Source organism: Mixophyes fleayi, chromosome 12 (assembly GCF_038048845.1).
Source record: "Mixophyes fleayi isolate aMixFle1 chromosome 12, aMixFle1.hap1, whole genome shotgun sequence".
NCBI classification, from domain to species: domain Eukaryota; kingdom Metazoa; phylum Chordata; class Amphibia; order Anura; family Limnodynastidae; genus Mixophyes; species Mixophyes fleayi.
Genome location: NC_134413.1, coordinates 83,451,472 through 83,468,997, shown reverse-complemented (window position 1 = coordinate 83,468,997; position 17,526 = coordinate 83,451,472). Strand labels below are relative to the sequence as shown.

The 17,526-nt window shown below is 42.2% G+C and overlaps 2 protein-coding genes across 2 annotated transcripts in view; both read left to right on the top strand.

Moving 5' to 3' along the window:
* LOC142108951 (NACHT, LRR and PYD domains-containing protein 12-like) overlaps positions 1–12,837 on the top strand; it is a 54,593-nt gene extending 41,756 nt beyond the window's left edge. The window contains exons 7-8 of the mRNA XM_075192921.1: positions 10,889–11,053; positions 12,553–12,837. Of these exons, the coding sequence (XP_075049022.1) occupies positions 10,889–11,053; positions 12,553–12,643 (256 nt within the window). The 3' untranslated portion in view covers positions 12,644–12,837. The remainder of the gene's footprint in view (positions 1–10,888; positions 11,054–12,552) is intronic.
* Positions 12,838–16,431: 3,594 nt separating this feature from the next.
* Positions 16,432–17,526, top strand: part of LOC142108407 (uncharacterized) — an 87,556-nt gene continuing 86,461 nt past the window's right edge. Inside the window, exon 1 of the mRNA XM_075192029.1 lies at positions 16,432–16,752. The gene's annotated coding sequence lies outside the window, so the exon portion shown is untranslated. The remainder of the gene's footprint in view (positions 16,753–17,526) is intronic.

The following is a 17,526-nucleotide window of genomic DNA, read 5'->3' as shown; positions in this document are numbered from 1 at the left end:
ACATCTTTATTAAGCAGTCTAAAAACAGTGGGTTGTGTTTGAGTGTGAGCAGCAGTACCCCTAAAACAAAATATATTTTTTTTCTTTTAAAATCTAATGTAACACCTCTTTCCCTAATGTGGACTCAGTAAGCCCCTTGTACCCGACAAAACTAAGCCTCACACACAGTTACGAACATTCAACTGGGTGTTTATATTGGGGAAAGAAAATGGGTAAGACAGATTTAAATAGGGGGAGATATTGGACTGGGTAAGTGGGACAAAGGGAAAGATAATCAAAGGCATCAGTACCGTTGAACAGTATAAACAAGATGGTTGCTACACGTGCATTCACTGGTGCCCAAACTCTCTCACACAGTGTGAAAAATATATAGAGCAACAATGGTTTATCTCAGTAATCACAGTTCCTGCAATATTAAATAATTTGAAAGATTAACTAGTTAATGCACTTGTAGAAACATCGGTAACCCGGTTTACTTAACTTGGGTATCTTTAGGTGCAAGTTGCATTAGATCTCCGATACTTGGAATGTCTCTATATCTCTGACAGGTAACAGTATCTGATATATGTACAGATTAATGTTAGTAGGTTTGACTTGTGAAATTCGAGGTACAGGGCCTGATTCATTAAGGAAAGCAAAAAAAAGGAGTAAATTTGCTCCTGGACAAACCATGTTACAATGCAAGGGGTGCAAATTAGTTTATTATTTGCGCGTAAAAACAAACTGCTTTTTCATTTAGCACACAGATACTTGATAGTTTTATTTTTACACTGAAATGTAGATCTAGGACATGCTCTACCCCAACTATAATTCTACCCCCATATTTAAAATTTACATCCCCCTCCAATACAACATGGTTTTGCCAAGGTGCAAATTTACTCCTTTTTTTTGCTTTGCTTTGCCTAATACAGTGTTTCCCAAACCCAGTCCTCAGGTACCTCTAATAGTGCATGTTTTCCATATCTTTTTGCTGGAGCACAGGTGTATTCATTACTGACTGACACATTTTGGAAGATCCACAGGTGGTACTAATTATTTCACTGGTGACCTGGAAAACCTGCACTGTTAGGGGTACTTGAGGACTGGGTTTGGGAAACACTGCATTAATGAATCAGGCCCATAGTGTTCTTTTCTTAATGCAGAAATAATGGTGTCACAGTGTTTGGTGTGTTATTACTTATCTCGCTCTCTCTGGATGAAGATGAAGGTCTCAGACATTTTTGAGTCGTGGACTAATGCAAGCCATATCTTGTTAGCTGCCCCTCTCTGCTAACACTCAATTCACTAATCGTGGAAGTCTCCCTCTCCTCACATAGGCTCGCTTTGTTCTGTAATCTCCCTCAGGCTGCTTGATAGCGGATTTTCAGCAGGGATCCGGATATAAGACTTTCCTAGGCAACGCTACACCCAGCATCTCTTGATAGTTCTGATGTCTCTCTGTTTGCTTGAACACACTGTCTTTCCAGCAAACTCTCCTCTCAGACCTCTCTCCTTTCCCTTCTGTTGCCACAAATGTTGCTCGCTTTCAGACCATCTTCTTGTCTATTTTCTCTTTTCTTCCTCTCTCCTCCCAACTCTGACTCACTGCAGAGGCTGACCTTTTCCTCACCCCACGTTTCCATGGCAACACGAGGTCCTTTCTCCCAGCGCAAGACAGCCTTGCTACACTCTTCCTCTGGTGCTTTAGTACAAGATGATAGCAATTCAGTGCAGTTGCACTACCTAAAATGCAAGAGTGAGTTAATGCATCCTGTATTCTTTCAGAACCAGCCACACTCACACAAGAGTTGTACATATTGTAGTATTGCCAAGGATATACTAAATCAGGGGTCGGCAACCCCCGACACGCGTGCCAGATGTGACAAGTGGACCTCTTTTAGACTGGCACACCGGAGCTCCGCAGTTGCCTCGCTAAAGCAGCCGAAGTTGGCCGAAATGGAGCTGCTGCGCATGTGCAGCTGCTTAGTTTCGCCCATCTTCTGCTGCTTTAGTGAAAAGCAACCAGGTTTGGCTGTGGAACGTAAGTCGTGTGTGCTGACTCCAAAATTAAGTAAGAGGCACACTATGAATTGAGGGCACATCTAGGTGGCATAATATGAATTGGGGTTACATCTTTGGTATACTATGAATTGGAGGGCACAACTCTGTGGTATACTATATATTGGGGGCACAACTATGTGGCATAATATGAATTGGGGGCACAACTATGAGGCATGATATGAATTGGGGGCACAACTCTGTCGCATAATACAAATTGACGGCATTATTGTGTCATAAAATGAATTGGGGGTACTATTATGTGGCATAATTTGAACTGGGGCACTACTGTGTTGTATAACATGAGCATTTATTTGCTGGTCCCATTACTAATAATATTATGATATTTGCATCTTACAATGAATTAAATGTTTTATATATATATATATATATATATATATATATATATATATATATATATATATATATATATATAATAAACCTATATTAAATATACACACACATATACGCAGCTGGCACACCGGGCTTGACTAGATGTTTAGCGGCACACTGATAGAAAAAGGCTGCCATCCCCTGTACTAAATGATGTTGGATTACTCTTGGTATCTCAACACTTTTACCTAGATACTCATAGGTAAGTATCATAGGCGGTTTAATGTCCCTTCTGGGCTGGGTACAGGCTTCAGGAACCCCCATCTCCCTCTAACGATTCTGGCTGGACCCTCTCTGGCATGACCTGAGCCTCCCCATGCCTAGGATCTTTCACAGGCTGAAAATCCTCCACCACAGCTTCAGGAATGGATTGCTCCTCTTGAACTGCTGGTTCTTTCCTCCTGGTGCCTCTAGGAGCTCTTCTCCAAAACTATCTTGACTCCTCCAGGCAATGAATCCACATCAAATCCCCAATCTTGGTCAGCCTCAGAGGATGATGGTTCCAAACTTCTCGAAGGCTTCTTTGACTGTGCATAGAGATGTTACCCTTGCAACCTTCCACTGTCCCTCCATGTCCTCCTCCTTCTCTCAGACTCTGGAGTGTGGAACCAAATCTCTTAGCCTAGGGGCAATGAGTGCTGACAATGATAGTTTGGTGGGGTTTTTTTTCAAGAATAATTTTTATTAAAGTTATTCAGTTTAATGGGAAACAAAATTAAAAAAATGGGTGGTAAAATGGGTGACAAAAGGTGCAATTGGAATGGGGGGATACATAGTGAAGAATAGACACAATAAAACACAAGGTTCAAAAGAGGCAACGTTTGCAATAATGAACAGACAACTCAGACCTAAAAGGTACATATCAAAGAAATATGAAACTAAGTATATATATAAAGTAACATTGGAGTCTAAGTCGAGACAGGCTCTGAGGAGGACCAGTAAGGACAGAATTTCATCTCATAGGGGGGTATTCAATTGACGGCGGGATCGTTGAAAATCCCGCGCTCAAAGAATATTACCGTAAATACGGTAATTACTCGCTGGATTTCAGCTCGCAGCTCCCTGAGCTGCGAGCGGAAATCCAGCGAGTAAATTACCGTATTAACGGTATTTACGCGCAGGATTACCGTATTAACGGTAATATCTTTCGAGCGCGGGATTTTCAGCGATCCCGCCGTCAATTGAATACCCCCCCATACTGTTAGAAATAAATTCTTGCCAGCTAAAACACTTCATTGAGGAGAGGATACAGTGGTAGAGTACGGTATGCGATGAAAATATGGCCAATCACGTATCTGTCACAGGAGAGAAATGGTGAAGAAGCGTCAAGTCTGCGGGTTGTAGGGAGTGTAAGATGGGTCACTAGTCAGCTCAAGAACAGCTGTCCATAGGGAATACCTGCTCTATTATCACCTTTAGTTAGTTTGGCCAATAATCAAGATGGGGGGGTATTGAGAGATGTTAGGATCGTAGAGATGTAATCCAATGTCGAATTTGAAGAGATTTATAGAAGTCTCAGTCCGGGAGGTGATGTTGGCCCTAAGCTGCATTAAAGTCATAAGGCCCTCAGCGTTATAAATGTGTTTTTAGAGTGAAGGCACCAATAGCAGACCATGAGGAGAGATTGAGAGAATGTTTTTGGTTATGTTGGAGGTGGGGAGAGATATATCTGCATTGTCACCAATGGCTTTATCCCAAACTATTAAGGAGTCTCTAGTGAATTTAGGTACAATGGAGAGAGGGGCGTCATGCCAGATCGGGTCCCTCATGAGGGAAGAGGGCTTAAGGGCCTTTTCTAAGTTGACTCAAGGTTTGTGATACAGGAGGGGGGCCCAAGCTCTCAATTGAGATAAGAGACACGCTTCCTGGTATTTAGCCAAATATGGGAGGGCAAGGCCACCAAGCTTTTCCTCACAGGTTATACAAGAACAGACCATACGATTTCCTTTCCAAACATAAGAATGTAATTTATCCAAATACAATTTAGGCAGGGAAATAAGCAACGGCTGAAATAGATGCATCATTTTGGGGAACAATGTCATTTTTAAAGTGGCAAGTCTACCCAACCAAGAGACCTCATAGCAGATTCATGATTTAGTTATATTGGAAAGTGATTAGAATACCTAGATAGGACAGCTCAGAGGACTTCCATGAATAAGTGAAACTGGACTGAAGGTGAGGCAGAAGTCTCTTAGAGATATTGATCGGGAGGTTATCTGACTTCATAGTGTTTAACTTATAAAAAAACGCCTTGTTATAACTTTCCAGTAATGTATGGAGGAATGGCAATGATGACTTTGGTTTATTGACAAACAATAGGACATTGTCTGCGAATAAATATAATTTGTGAGTAGTGTTATCTAGAATATTACCCTGACAGTTGTGGGAGAGCTTGTGATTTCCACTGCTGTTTGATTTCAAGTGCTGTTTGTTTAAAGTGTGGAGTTAGATCCAGTAAGGATCACTGTGCTGTGTTGAGAGAGTGATATACATTGGGGAATTTTTCTGAGCGATTATTGAAGGGGATTTGTTTTTCTGTTTGTTTATTAAGTGTCCCTTTTTTTTTGTTTCTGTCAGAGCTAGTGGGTGCTAGTTGATACAGCTGGTTAGTGCAAGCTCTATTTAACAGGTGGTGGTAAGCGATTTCATTGAGCTAGTGATTTCCACTGCTGTTTGGAGTTAGATCCAGTAAGGAGTTGAATCCAGGAAGGGGTTTAATCTGGTAAGTGGCTAGCAAAGGTTTGTACTGTAGAGTTCATTGTAAGCTATAAGAAGTTAGGTTAGCCATAATAAGATGAGTAGTAGCAGGCTTGATGATCTCACTCAATGCATATCTTGTCATGTGTATGCACACTTGTAGCAATTGTTCAAAGGTTTATACCTCTGTGAGAAATGTGAGCAATTGGTCTCTTTGGAAGCCCAGGTAACTGATCTAAAGCAGACCATTGCAACATTGAGAGAGATTGCCAACCTGGAGCAGAGTTTACAGCTCACCGTTGATGCTTTAGTTGAGCAGGGTGGAGCAGAGACAGAGGAGGATGCACAGGTAGGCAGCTGAGTAACAGTTACTAGGGGTAGCAGAGGAAGGAAGAGGCAGGCCAGTTCTGAGCTAATCAATCCCAGCAGATTTGCCAGATTGGATGAAGATACTGTGGAAGGCAGTTCAGAATTGGTAGAGTTGGGTGAGACTGCTTCCTCTAGCAACCAGGGGAACAGTCTCTCCTGCATAGAGGGGGCCAAAGTTATCAGGGACCCAGGCAGATTGTGGTGGTAGGGGATTCAATTATTAGGAAGGTAGATAGGGTAATCTGTTACTGGGACCGTGCATGCCAAACAGTGTGTTGTCTCCCGGGTGCTAGGGCTCTGCATATTGTGGATCGGGTGGACAGATTGTTGGGAGGGGCTGGGAATGACCCAGCGGTTTTGGTGCATGTTGGCACCAATGACCGAGTTAGAGGAAGAAGGGGTGTCCTAAAGAATGATTTCAGGGACATAGGTCGCAAACTTAAGGCAAGGACATCCAAGGTAGTATTTTTGGAAATACTACCTGTGCCATGCGCTAGTCCAGGGAGGCAGCGGGAGATTAGGGAGGTTAATGCGTGGCTAAAAGATTGGTGTAGGAAGGAGGGTTTTGGATTCTTAGAGCACTGGGCTGATTTCTCGGTCAGTTGCCATCTTTATTGTCGTGATGGATTGCACCTGAATGAGGAGGGGGCTGCAGTGCTAGGGGAGAGGATGGTTAGAAGGTTGGAGGAGATTTTAAACTAGGCTTTGGGGGGGGAGGAGCAAGCAAGTATTTATGGGATAGACATTGAAAGTAGTAAGGAGGAATTTAACAAGAGTAAAGAGGGTGGAGAGGGGGGAAAGGGAAGCATAGCCGATAAGGAGCGGCCCTTTTTAAAGCAAAAAGAAATACCTAAGGGAGGCAATAGACTTAAGTGTATGCTTGCAAAAGCAAGAATCCAGACAGGTAAAATGGGGGAGTTAGAACTAGTAGCAATGAATGAGCAGTATGATATTATAGGTATTACTGAGACCTAGTGGGATGATACACATGACTGGGCAGTCAACTTGGAAGGCTATTCTCTCTTCAGGAGGGATAGGGTAAATAAAAGGGGAGGAGGAGTATGTCTTTATATTAAGCCAGAATTAAAACCAGGTATACAGGAAGTTATATACGAGAATAATATAGAGGCATTGTGGGTGGTAATATCCAGCGGAGGAAAAAGTTCAGAGAAGTTGCTGATAGGGATATGCTAGAAACCGCCAGATATTAGTATGATTGAGGAAGCCCAACTTCTACAGCAAATTGAAAAGGCTACACAACTAGGTCAAATTTTAATTATGGGGGATCTTAATTATCCAGACATTGATTGGAGTACTGAGATCTGCGGTAGACCTAGGGGAAATAGGTTTCTGAGCATTATATATCCCAATTAGTAGAGGAACCAACTAGGAACCGAACTATACTGGACCTAGTAATAATAAATAATGTAGACGTAATATCAAATATTAAAGTAAGGGAACACTTGGGAAACAGTGATCATAATATGGTCTCATTTCAAATTAGTTTCCAGAAGCAACGGTATAAGGGATCAACTAGGACTTTAGAAAGGCAAATTTTAACATGCTAAAGGAGTCCATAAAGAGCATAGACTGGGACAAAGTTTTTGAAGGAACAAATACGGAAGATAAGTGGGCTGTCTTTAAAATATGTTGTTGGAAACATACACGTATATGTTCATTCAGCCTCGGACTGGCCTGCCGGGGAGCCGGACTATCCACCGGTAGGCCCTGCCGCATTGAAGCTCCGCCCCCTCCGTTGTTTAACACTTCAGTTAAACACACTACAGTGCAAGTGCAGAGAGCTGCGTCTGGGCGTTCTGCACTCGTGCAGTAGTGTGTTCTTCAGTTTCAGCAGGGGAATGTAGAGATGGTGACGCCCATGGAGGAGGAGGTCCTGTAATCCAGCCGCCCAGAGGAGCAAGAATGAAGGACGCTGGAGCTTTGCACAGGTAAGTGCGCTCCCAAGGCAGCAGGCATGAAAGAGGGAGAAGAGGGGCCAAGGCAGCATGGCAGAGTGTGAACGGGGGCCAAAGCAGCATGTAGGGCGCAGTGAGATCATAGGGAGGCACAGCATGGTGATGAAGGGGCAATGTAATGTGTGTGTGATGGCACAGCGGGCTTGTGGCAATGTAATGTGTGTGTGTGTGGTGGCTAACTAATGGGTGCTATTCTGTTTGTGGGGTGATATTGGGGCAATTTCATTTTATAGTGGGGACTATTAATTTAAGATGGTGTGGTTTGGGGGCTATTCATTGAATGTGGGGCTGAGTTTGCGGAGCATGAGGTCTATTTATTAATTGGGAATATGAATTATTTAATGGCAGTGACAGTTGCAGGAAATAGGTATATTTATTATACATAAATGCTATTAATTTATTGCTGGGCTTGTTTGGAGGAGGGAAATAGATTTATTAATTGGGAATACTCTTATTTTAATGTTGGGGCTGGAGGAAGGCCTAAGTATTAATCGTGGGTCCTATTGATTTAATGCCGGGGCTGGTTGGAATTTTCTAAATGCACCCATTTTTTTTCTTCTAAATATTGGCCCCCAACATTCCAGGAGCCAGACAAGCTGCAACTAAAGAAACCAGCAGCCACAGGTGGTAACAAGAACAGGTAGGACAGTCTGTCAAATGTTATGATTCTAGTGGGACAATCCCGATTTTTGGTGACTGTTCTGCCCAATCTAAAAGGCAGATCAAGACTGTGTACTCTTTATATACACACTGCATTCTTTATATACTACACTATGGTGCTAGCTGTCCTTCGTGGGCTGGCCACTCCCCCTCTGATGTCTGGTTTCGACTCTGATGGCTGGCCACACCCCCTCTGGTGGGCCCCTAGCGTTGCAGTCCCCCGGTGGGCCCTTCATGCCCCAGTCCGACACTGTTCATTCCTATGGGAAATAAATGTAAAAGAATTAAGTCTAAACCAATGTGGCTAAATAAAAAGGTAAGGGAAGAAATGCAAAGGAAGAAGCGTGCATTTAAATTGTTTAAGTCTGAAGGGTCAGAGGAGTCCTTCCGTAGGTACAAGGAATGTAATAACACATGCAAAGAGGAAATTAGATTGGCTAAATTAGAAAATGAAAAACAAGTGGCAAAAGAAAGTAAGACAAACCCCAAACATTTTTTCAAGTATATAAATGGCAAAAGGATTAAAAAAAGATAATATAGGACCCCTATGAATTGAGATGGGTGAATTGATAAATGATAGTAAGGAAAAAGCAGAGATATTAAACACTTTCTTTTCTTCAGTATTCACTAGAGAGGAACAAATGGTAGAAATGATACATACAAATGGAAATGAAACCGTACCATTAATTAATACTTGGTTGACAGAGGAAGAAGTCCAAAGGCAACTGAAGAATATTAAGATAAATAAAGCTCCAGGTCCAGATGGCATACACCCAAGGGTTCTTATGGAGCTAAACTCGGAAATAGCTAGACCGCTATTCTTAATTTTCAGAGATTCAATCTCATCAGGCTCGGTACCAAGGGATTGGCGAATAGCAGATGTGGTGCCGTTGTTTAAAAAGGGGACAAGATCACAACCAGAGAATTATAGACCTGTAAGCCTGACATCAATAGTGGGGAAACTACTGGAAGGTATATTAAGGGATAGTATTCAGGATTAATTGGTGCACAATAAGATTATAGTGGGAATCAGCATGGATTTGTGAGGGATAGGTCATGTCAAACTAATCTAATTAGTTTCTATGAGGAAGTTAGTGGGAACTTAGACCAGGGCAGCACAGTAGATGTGGTCTACTTAGATTTTGCAAAGGCCTTTGATACAGCGCCACACAAGAGGTTGGTTTACAAAATAAGGGAACTGGATCTAGGAAACAACATTTGTACTTGGATCGAAAACTGGTTAAAGAATTGGGAACAGAGAGTTGTGATAAATGGAACATTTTCTAATTGGTCAAATGTTTTAAGTGGAGTACCTCAAGGTTCTGTGCTGGGACCACTCCTTTTTAATATATTTATTAATGACCTTGGTGATGGTTTAGAGAGTAAAGTTTCTATTTTTGCAGATGACACTAAACTCTGTAAGGTAATAAAATCAGAGCAAGATGTAGCTTCTCTACAGAGGGACTTAAATAAACTGGAGGATTGGGCGGCCAAATGGAATATGAGGTTTAACACAGATAAATGTAAGGTTATGCATTTAGGGATCAAAAACAAGAACGCAATATATAAATTAAATGGAATTAATTCAGGAGAATCTATAATGGAAAAGGATTTGGGAGTGCTCGTAGACAGACTTAGCAATAGTGCTCAATGTCAAGCAGCAGCTGCAAGGGCAAAAAAGTATTGGCATGCATAAAAAGGGGCATAGATGCAAGGGAAGACAGTGTAATTTTGCCACTGTATAAATCGTTGGTAAGCCCTTATCTTGAATATGCAGTACAGTTCTGGGCACCACTCTATAAAAAAGATAATTTGGAACTAGAAAGGGTTCAGAGAAGGGCGATAAAATTGATAAAGGGTATGGAGTCATTAAGTTATGAGGAAAGGTTAGCCAGTTTAGGATGTTTACTTTAGAAAAGAGGCGTCTAAGAGGAGATATGATTACTATGTACAAATACATTAAGGGTCAATACAGAGAACTTTCATGGGAACTTTTTACCCCAAGGACTATACACAGGACACGCGGTCTGGATCTGTGTTGGTAGTCCGTATTATTATTATAATTTATTTATAAGGCGCCACAAGATTTCCGCTGCGCCGTACACAATACAAAACAGTAGACCATACAGGGTAAAACAATATATGATTATTGCCAAGACTCCCGGAGCTCCAGGCATAGCAATTATAGGGAGGCTGGAGCAGAAGAAATGGTAGAGACAAGAGGGAAGAGGGCCCTGCTCGTAAGAGCTTACATCCTAAGTCGTAGTGCATGAAGAATGCCTCCCACAGTACCTTGATGACTTGGCAGGGTAGTGTTAGTGTGGTAGTAGTGTGTGGGGGTGTAGCTATTTAATGCCGCTGGCAGTAACGTATAGTGTGGGAGTGCAGTGTAACATAGCTCCCAACTCTCCCAAGTTTAGTGGGACAGTCCCGACTTTAGAGCCCTGTCCCGCTGTCTGGCCCTGGGACATGTAAATCCTGTGGGTGGGAATGTTGGGGGAAGGGAGGTAGTAAAATGTTTGATGTAAGTAAATATTTATTTACCTGTTCTGGGGAATAGAGAGTGAAGGAGCTCTCAGGAGGTCGCATTGTTGTAGAGTTAATAAGCAGAGAGATTGACACGTGTGGGGATACATTTGATGAGTGCAAGATTTGAGCCATGAGTGTTATAGAATTGTACATGTTTCACCTGTTCCCTTATTGTACTTTGTATCTCCTTTATATTGTGTACAATGTGTTCATGTCACATCTTGTAGTCTCGGGAAGAACCAGTTGACAGACAGAGAAGCTGCAGTACTGGTGTCACTGAGTAACAACACAAACCTCACACATCTGGATCTGAGTCACAATTGTTTCCAGGACCGTGGATACAACTTCATCAAGGATCTTATACAGAGATCTACCAGCCTGAAGGAGATCCGGTACATAGACCTCCTATTACTATGCTTAGTTATACAGGGAGAGGAGTATGTGTTATACAGAGGTATGAGAGAGATCAGGTACATAGACCTCCTATTACTATGCTTAGCTACACAGGAGAGGAATATGTGTTATACAGAGGTATGAGAGAGATCAGGTACATAGACCTCCTATTACTATGCTTAGTTACACAGGGAGAGGAGTATGTGTTATACAGAGGTATGAGAGAGATCAGGTACATAGACCTCCTATTACTATGCTTAGCTACACAGGAGAGGAATATGTGTTATACAGAGGTATGAGAGAGATCAGGTACATAGACCTCCTATTACTATGCTTAGTTATACAGGGAGAGGAGTATGTGTTATACAGAGGTATGAGAGATCAGGTACATAGACCTCCTATTACTATGCTTAGTTATACAGGGAGAGGAGTATGTGTTATACAGAGGTATGAGAGAGATCAGGTACATAGACCTCCTATTACTATGCTTAGTTACACAGGGAGAGGAGTATGTGTTATACAGAGGTATGAGAGAGATCAGGTACATAGACCTCCTATTACTATGGTTAGTTACACAGAGAGAGGAGTATGTGTTATACAGAGGTGTGAGAGATCAGGTACATAGACCTCCTATTACTATGCTTAGTTACACAGGAGAGGAATATGTGTTATACAGAGGTATGAGAGAGATCAGGTACATAGACCTCCTATTACTATGCTTAGTTATACAGGGAGAGGAGTATGTGTTATACAGAGGTAAGAGAGAGATCAGGTACATAGACCTCCTATTACTATGCTTAGTTATACAGGGAGAGGAGTATGTGTTATACAGAGGTATGAGAGAGATCAGGTACATAGACCTCCTATTACTATGCTTAGTTACACAGGGAGAGGAGTATGTGTTATACAGAGGTATGAGAGAGATCAGGTACATAGACCTCCTATTACTATGGTTAGTTACACAGAGAGAGGAATATGTGTTATACAGAGGTATGAGAGAGATCAGGTACATAGACCTCCTATTACTATGCTTAGTTATACAGGGAGAGGAGTATGTGTTATACAGAGGTATGAGAGAGATCAGGTACATAGACCTCCTATTACTATGCTTAGTTACACAGGAGAGGAATATGTGTTATACAGAGGTATGAGAGAGATCAGGTACATAGACCTCCTATTACTATGGTTAGTTACACAGAGAGAGGAATATGTGTTATACAGAGGTATGAGAGAGATCAGGTACATAGACCTCCTATTACTATGCTTAGTTACACAGGGAGAGGAGTATGTGTTATACAGAGGTATGAAAGAGATCAGGTACATAGACCTCCTATTACTATGTTTAGTTACACAGGGAGAGGAGTATGTGTTATACAGATGATAGAAGCAGTCACATATAACACATACAGTGATAGAGGTGACTCCTTATATTATCACTGTGATGTATTACATCTGCTGAATGGTGATTCCAATGTAATTTTCTCTTTCTGTCTTCTAGGCTCTGTAGCTACGGATTGTTAGAGCAACAAAAAGATTACCTGATGACAATGGAAAGACCAGGCCTGGAGATATTATTTGAGAATCTGTAATGACACAGTGGGCCTGATTCACATAAGAAAAGTAAAGCAGAAACAGATTTGCAATTGGGGTAGGACATGTCCTAGATCAACTTTTAATGTCAGTGTAGAAATAAAGCTATCAAGTATTTGCGTCCTTCATGAAAAAACTACCAGTATTTTCCTTATGTGCAAAATAATAAATCATTTGCACCCCTTGCATTATAACATGGTTTTGATAAGGTTCAAAGTTATTTTGTATTGGTTGTTTTTTTGGTTAACCCTGTGTCACACACACATCACGCAGGCTCAGGTGAGTGCTGTTCGTGACACTGCTCTTGAGCTAAAAACGTAGGAGGTTAGTGTTTCAGCTTAAATGCAACAGATGATGTAGCTTCTGTAATTATATGGGAAGCTTATAAAGCCAATATTAGAGGTTCCTCATCATCATCACCATTTATTTAGATAGCGCCACTAATTCCGCAGCGCTGTACAGAGAACTGACTCACATCAGTCCCCTGCCCCATTGGAGCTTACAGTCTAAATTCCCTAGTACACACACAGAGAGCGAGAGAGAGAGAGAGAGAGAGAGAGAGAGAGAGAGAGAGAGAGAGACTAGGGTCAATTTTTGAAAGCAGTCAATTAACCTACCAGTATGTTTTTGGAGTGTGGGAAGAAACCGGAGCACCCTGAGGAAACCCACACAAGCTTGGGGAGAACATACAAACTCCACATAGATAAGGCCATGGTCGGGAATTGAACTCATGACCCCAGTGCTGTGAGGCAGAAGTGCTAACCACTGAGCCACCGTGATGCAGCTTCCAATCTACACAAAAAATATGTAAACTCTATTTTGGAAGTACAAATCGCATGTGGTGGAAATTAATGTGCATGAGGATCAATTTAACACCTTACTCTTGAAAAAAAAAAGCAGTTATCACCCTAAGAAAACTTTTACGATAACGCGTCTACGATAAGGCGGACAAAAATAACACCGTTCTAGTCAACAAACTCCGTCAAAAAGGATCCCAACATTTAATAAAGACACATCAGGGCTCTTACGACCCAACTTAGACTGCAGAAATGTTTTGCAGCGGCAAATAAATCCATGAAACCAGACTCGGCCCCCAGGCCAAGATGGCGACCGTCAAACACCACAAGGGGCTAGATTTACTAAGCTGCGGGTTTGAAAAAGTGGGGATGTTGCCTATAGCAACCAATCAGATTCTAGCTGTCATTTTGTAGAAGGTACTAAATAAATGAAAGCTAGAATCTGATTGGTTGCTATAGGCAACATCCCCACTTTTTTAAACCCGCAGCTTAGTAAATCTAGCCCAAGGTGTACAATCAATCTCATCAACAATCTCCATAGCCAGAAACACCCACACACTTTGTTGTCCCTGGACACTGAAAAGGCATTTGATCACATTTTTTGACAATTAATGTTCCACTTTTTATCTTGAATGTTTTTTTCTGATTTTTTTTTTATCAGCATTGACTGCTCCGCACCACAACCCCTCCGCGATGGTTTCCACAATTGGTGTAATTTCCGCGTACTTTGCAATATTTAACAGCACAAAACAAGGCTGCCACCCTCTCAACTTTGATATTTGCACTAGTGATCAAGCCCCTTGCCATCAAGATCCAGGCATATTCCCTACATCTCCAGCATTACCTCTGGCCACAAAATGTCCCTTTATGCCAATGATGCCCTGCTTTTGGTTCTGAACCCCCAATCATCCCTCACAAAACTCTAGAAGGATTTAAGGGGTATATTTACTATACTGCAGGTCCGAAAAAGTGGAGATGTTGCCTATAGCAACCAATCAGCTTTTAGCTTTCATTTTGTGGAATGTAATAAATAAATTATTCTCACTATCAATTTGGAGCTATGCCACCAAGTCTTATTACTTAACGCCCTCCTCCTCACCAACAGTACATCTCTGAAGTAACGCACGTTCCCTTCAGAACGTGAGGACCATCCACTTTTCCATGATTAGTAGTTGGAGTGAGATTTGTAAATTATTTAGAATGAGCTCATGTCTTTCCTCAATTGTCTGAGCTCCAGGAGGAGTACACCATCCCAACGAGAAGCCGTTACCATATTTCACAGCTTAGACATTTCTATCAGACCATCAAATCTAACCTCCATAGAGGGCCCCTGACATCATTCAATTCCCTGTCTTTGCGCCGTGCATCTTCGATCTCTGCAATCTACTCTGACCTTACTACCCCGGGGTCTGCCAATGAAAGATTCCCACAAACTGCTGTGGATGAGCAGGTAGAAGCTCTAGGATCGCTGGTAGCAAATGCCAGCAAAACAGCATTAGCTTTACCCACTGCCTGAGAGAGGTGGACTCAAATAGGGTCTTTCCTGATGGTGATGATGTGTTGTATGCAATATATTGTACCACTCGCTATAATATATATATATATATATATATATATATATATATATATATATATATATATATAGTATTACAAGAACAGGCAGGGCGCCGCTAAGTGGAATATCAAATATACAATGGAAAAAATATGGAAAGAGCAAACATAATTATCTTCTTTTTTCAATCTTATGCATTTTCGCCACTTGTATGAGGCTGGGATTGTGAAGTCATTGATGTTGCATATGTCTTAAGTACCTAGACGTGAGATCTACATGATTTTTGGTACGCAGATTTTTTATTACACATTTGCTGCACTCATTTGGGTGTCCTGTATATGATAATCTGAGACAACAATCTCAGACACTCCATAGGATTGTGGGGTATTTGGTGAACGGCCCTTACCAATTACATTTCAGTGTTACACTGTGTTTGCTCTTTCCCTATTGTGTGACTGATTGGTGGAGATTTGGAGGACTACAAGTACAGCAGAGACTGCTTCATTTTTTCCTGGAGACCCATTGCTGCTTACCTTACGGTACACATATTATTACGCATTTCCACCTTGTATATTTGATATTCCACTTAGAGGCGCCCCGCCTGTTCTTGTATTACAGCATTGCATCCGTCCGGACCAACCATCTGGTTTCAGGCTTCTGAGGCTGCCACTCTTACAAGAGTCAAGTGATTTTCATGGATTTTATATGTGGGACTGATATTATATTACTCTGATTCAAAGTTGTCACGCTGTGGTGATTAGCGCCAGATATATCTTTTATTTGATTATATATATATATATTCTTCGTTTTTACACGAAACTTTGCAACGCCAAAATTTCTTCAATGAACCATTTAATAAACAGACAAAAGACACTAACAACTACAAATTTTATTTTAATATTTATATGCTGAGACGAGTGTCTTACATGGATTCTTTGTATATTCACTTATATGTTCTTTCTACCTTATTACTGAATAAATAAATGGTACAAAACAAAAAGGCGCTCTGTGTTACCTGCACCTACACGTAAGGGGGAATAAATACAATATGGCGGCCTCCTGTGTTATGTACCTGCTTGTGGGTGTGATATGTAACATACATCAACAGAGAAGTAACCACAAATACATTAACATAGTGACATAAAGGTCATTGTGCACCTAATATACATCATGTGCTGATCTGAGGAGGATCTTTCTTTATCCTCCACTTCATACAAAGGAGAAACCTCCAGTAACTAATATATTATTATTATAGATACTGAGATATTAACTCCACCTTGTACAGGGCCCAGATGTGGTATATGTCTGATGGCAGAGCTCCAGGTTCAAAGATGGCGTCCGAGACAGCATGTGACCACGCCCTCCCCGTCCAGCGTAAGTTGATGTCAGGGGCGGAGATATAGCTGTAAAACCAATATTGTGTGGGAGACTACGGGAAAATGGCCGCCGCTGCCCGGCACTGAGGACAGTAAAGTACGATACACTATATATTTTGCACGTGATTGCATTCTTACATTACAACCACAGATTCTCTACATCGGACATTTCTGTCCCAAACACCTCCCGCTATACCGGCCTTACCTCACCCATTTACACTTTCATGCGGCCATTTTCCCGTAGTCTCCCACACACTATTGGTCTTACGGACACATCTCCGCCCCTGACAACACATTACACTACACAGGGGGCGGAGTCACATTCTCCTCAGCCGCCATCTTGGATCCTGCAGTTGTACATCCGGGCCCTGTATAAGGCTGAGGTAATATCTCCCTATAATAATATAATTTTACCCCCATAGAGTTCCCCCATGTTTATGTGCAGGCTCCGGGCCATCAGGGCTTCATACATGCGGCTGAGCTCTCACATCAGCTGCTACATAATCCTCATTGTGCTGCAGTCAGCAGAAGGCTGTTAGTAATAGCAGAGCTGGTTATTATAATGGTAGAGCTGTGAGAGACTTAATACCCAGACCAGCTACACCCCATACACCACAGAGGGGCTCACACACCATGACTAACCCCCATCCCCCTCCTACCCCCATTACCCCACATCCCCCCTATTATCACCTCCTACCCAACCACCCCTCACCAAGTGCTACTAACACATAGCTTGTCTAGTGCTGGAGACTAGCCCCCATCCCCCTCCTTCTACCCCCATTACCCCACATCCCCCTACTATCACCTCCGACCCAACCACCCCGCACCAAGTGCCACTAACACATAGCTTGTCTAGTGCTGGAGACTAGCCCCCATCCCCCTCCTTCTACCCCCATTACCCCACATCCCCCTACTATCATCTCCTACCCAACCACCCCTCACCAAGTGCTACTAACACATAGCTTGTCTAGTGCTGGAGACTAGCCCCCATCCCCCTCCTTCTACCCCCATTTACCCCACATCCCCCTACTATCACCTCCTACCCAACCACCCCTCACCAAGTGCTACTAACACATTGCTTGTCTAGTGCTGGAGACTAGCCCCCATCCCCCTCCTTCTACCCCATTACCCCACATCCCCCCTGCTATCACCTCCTA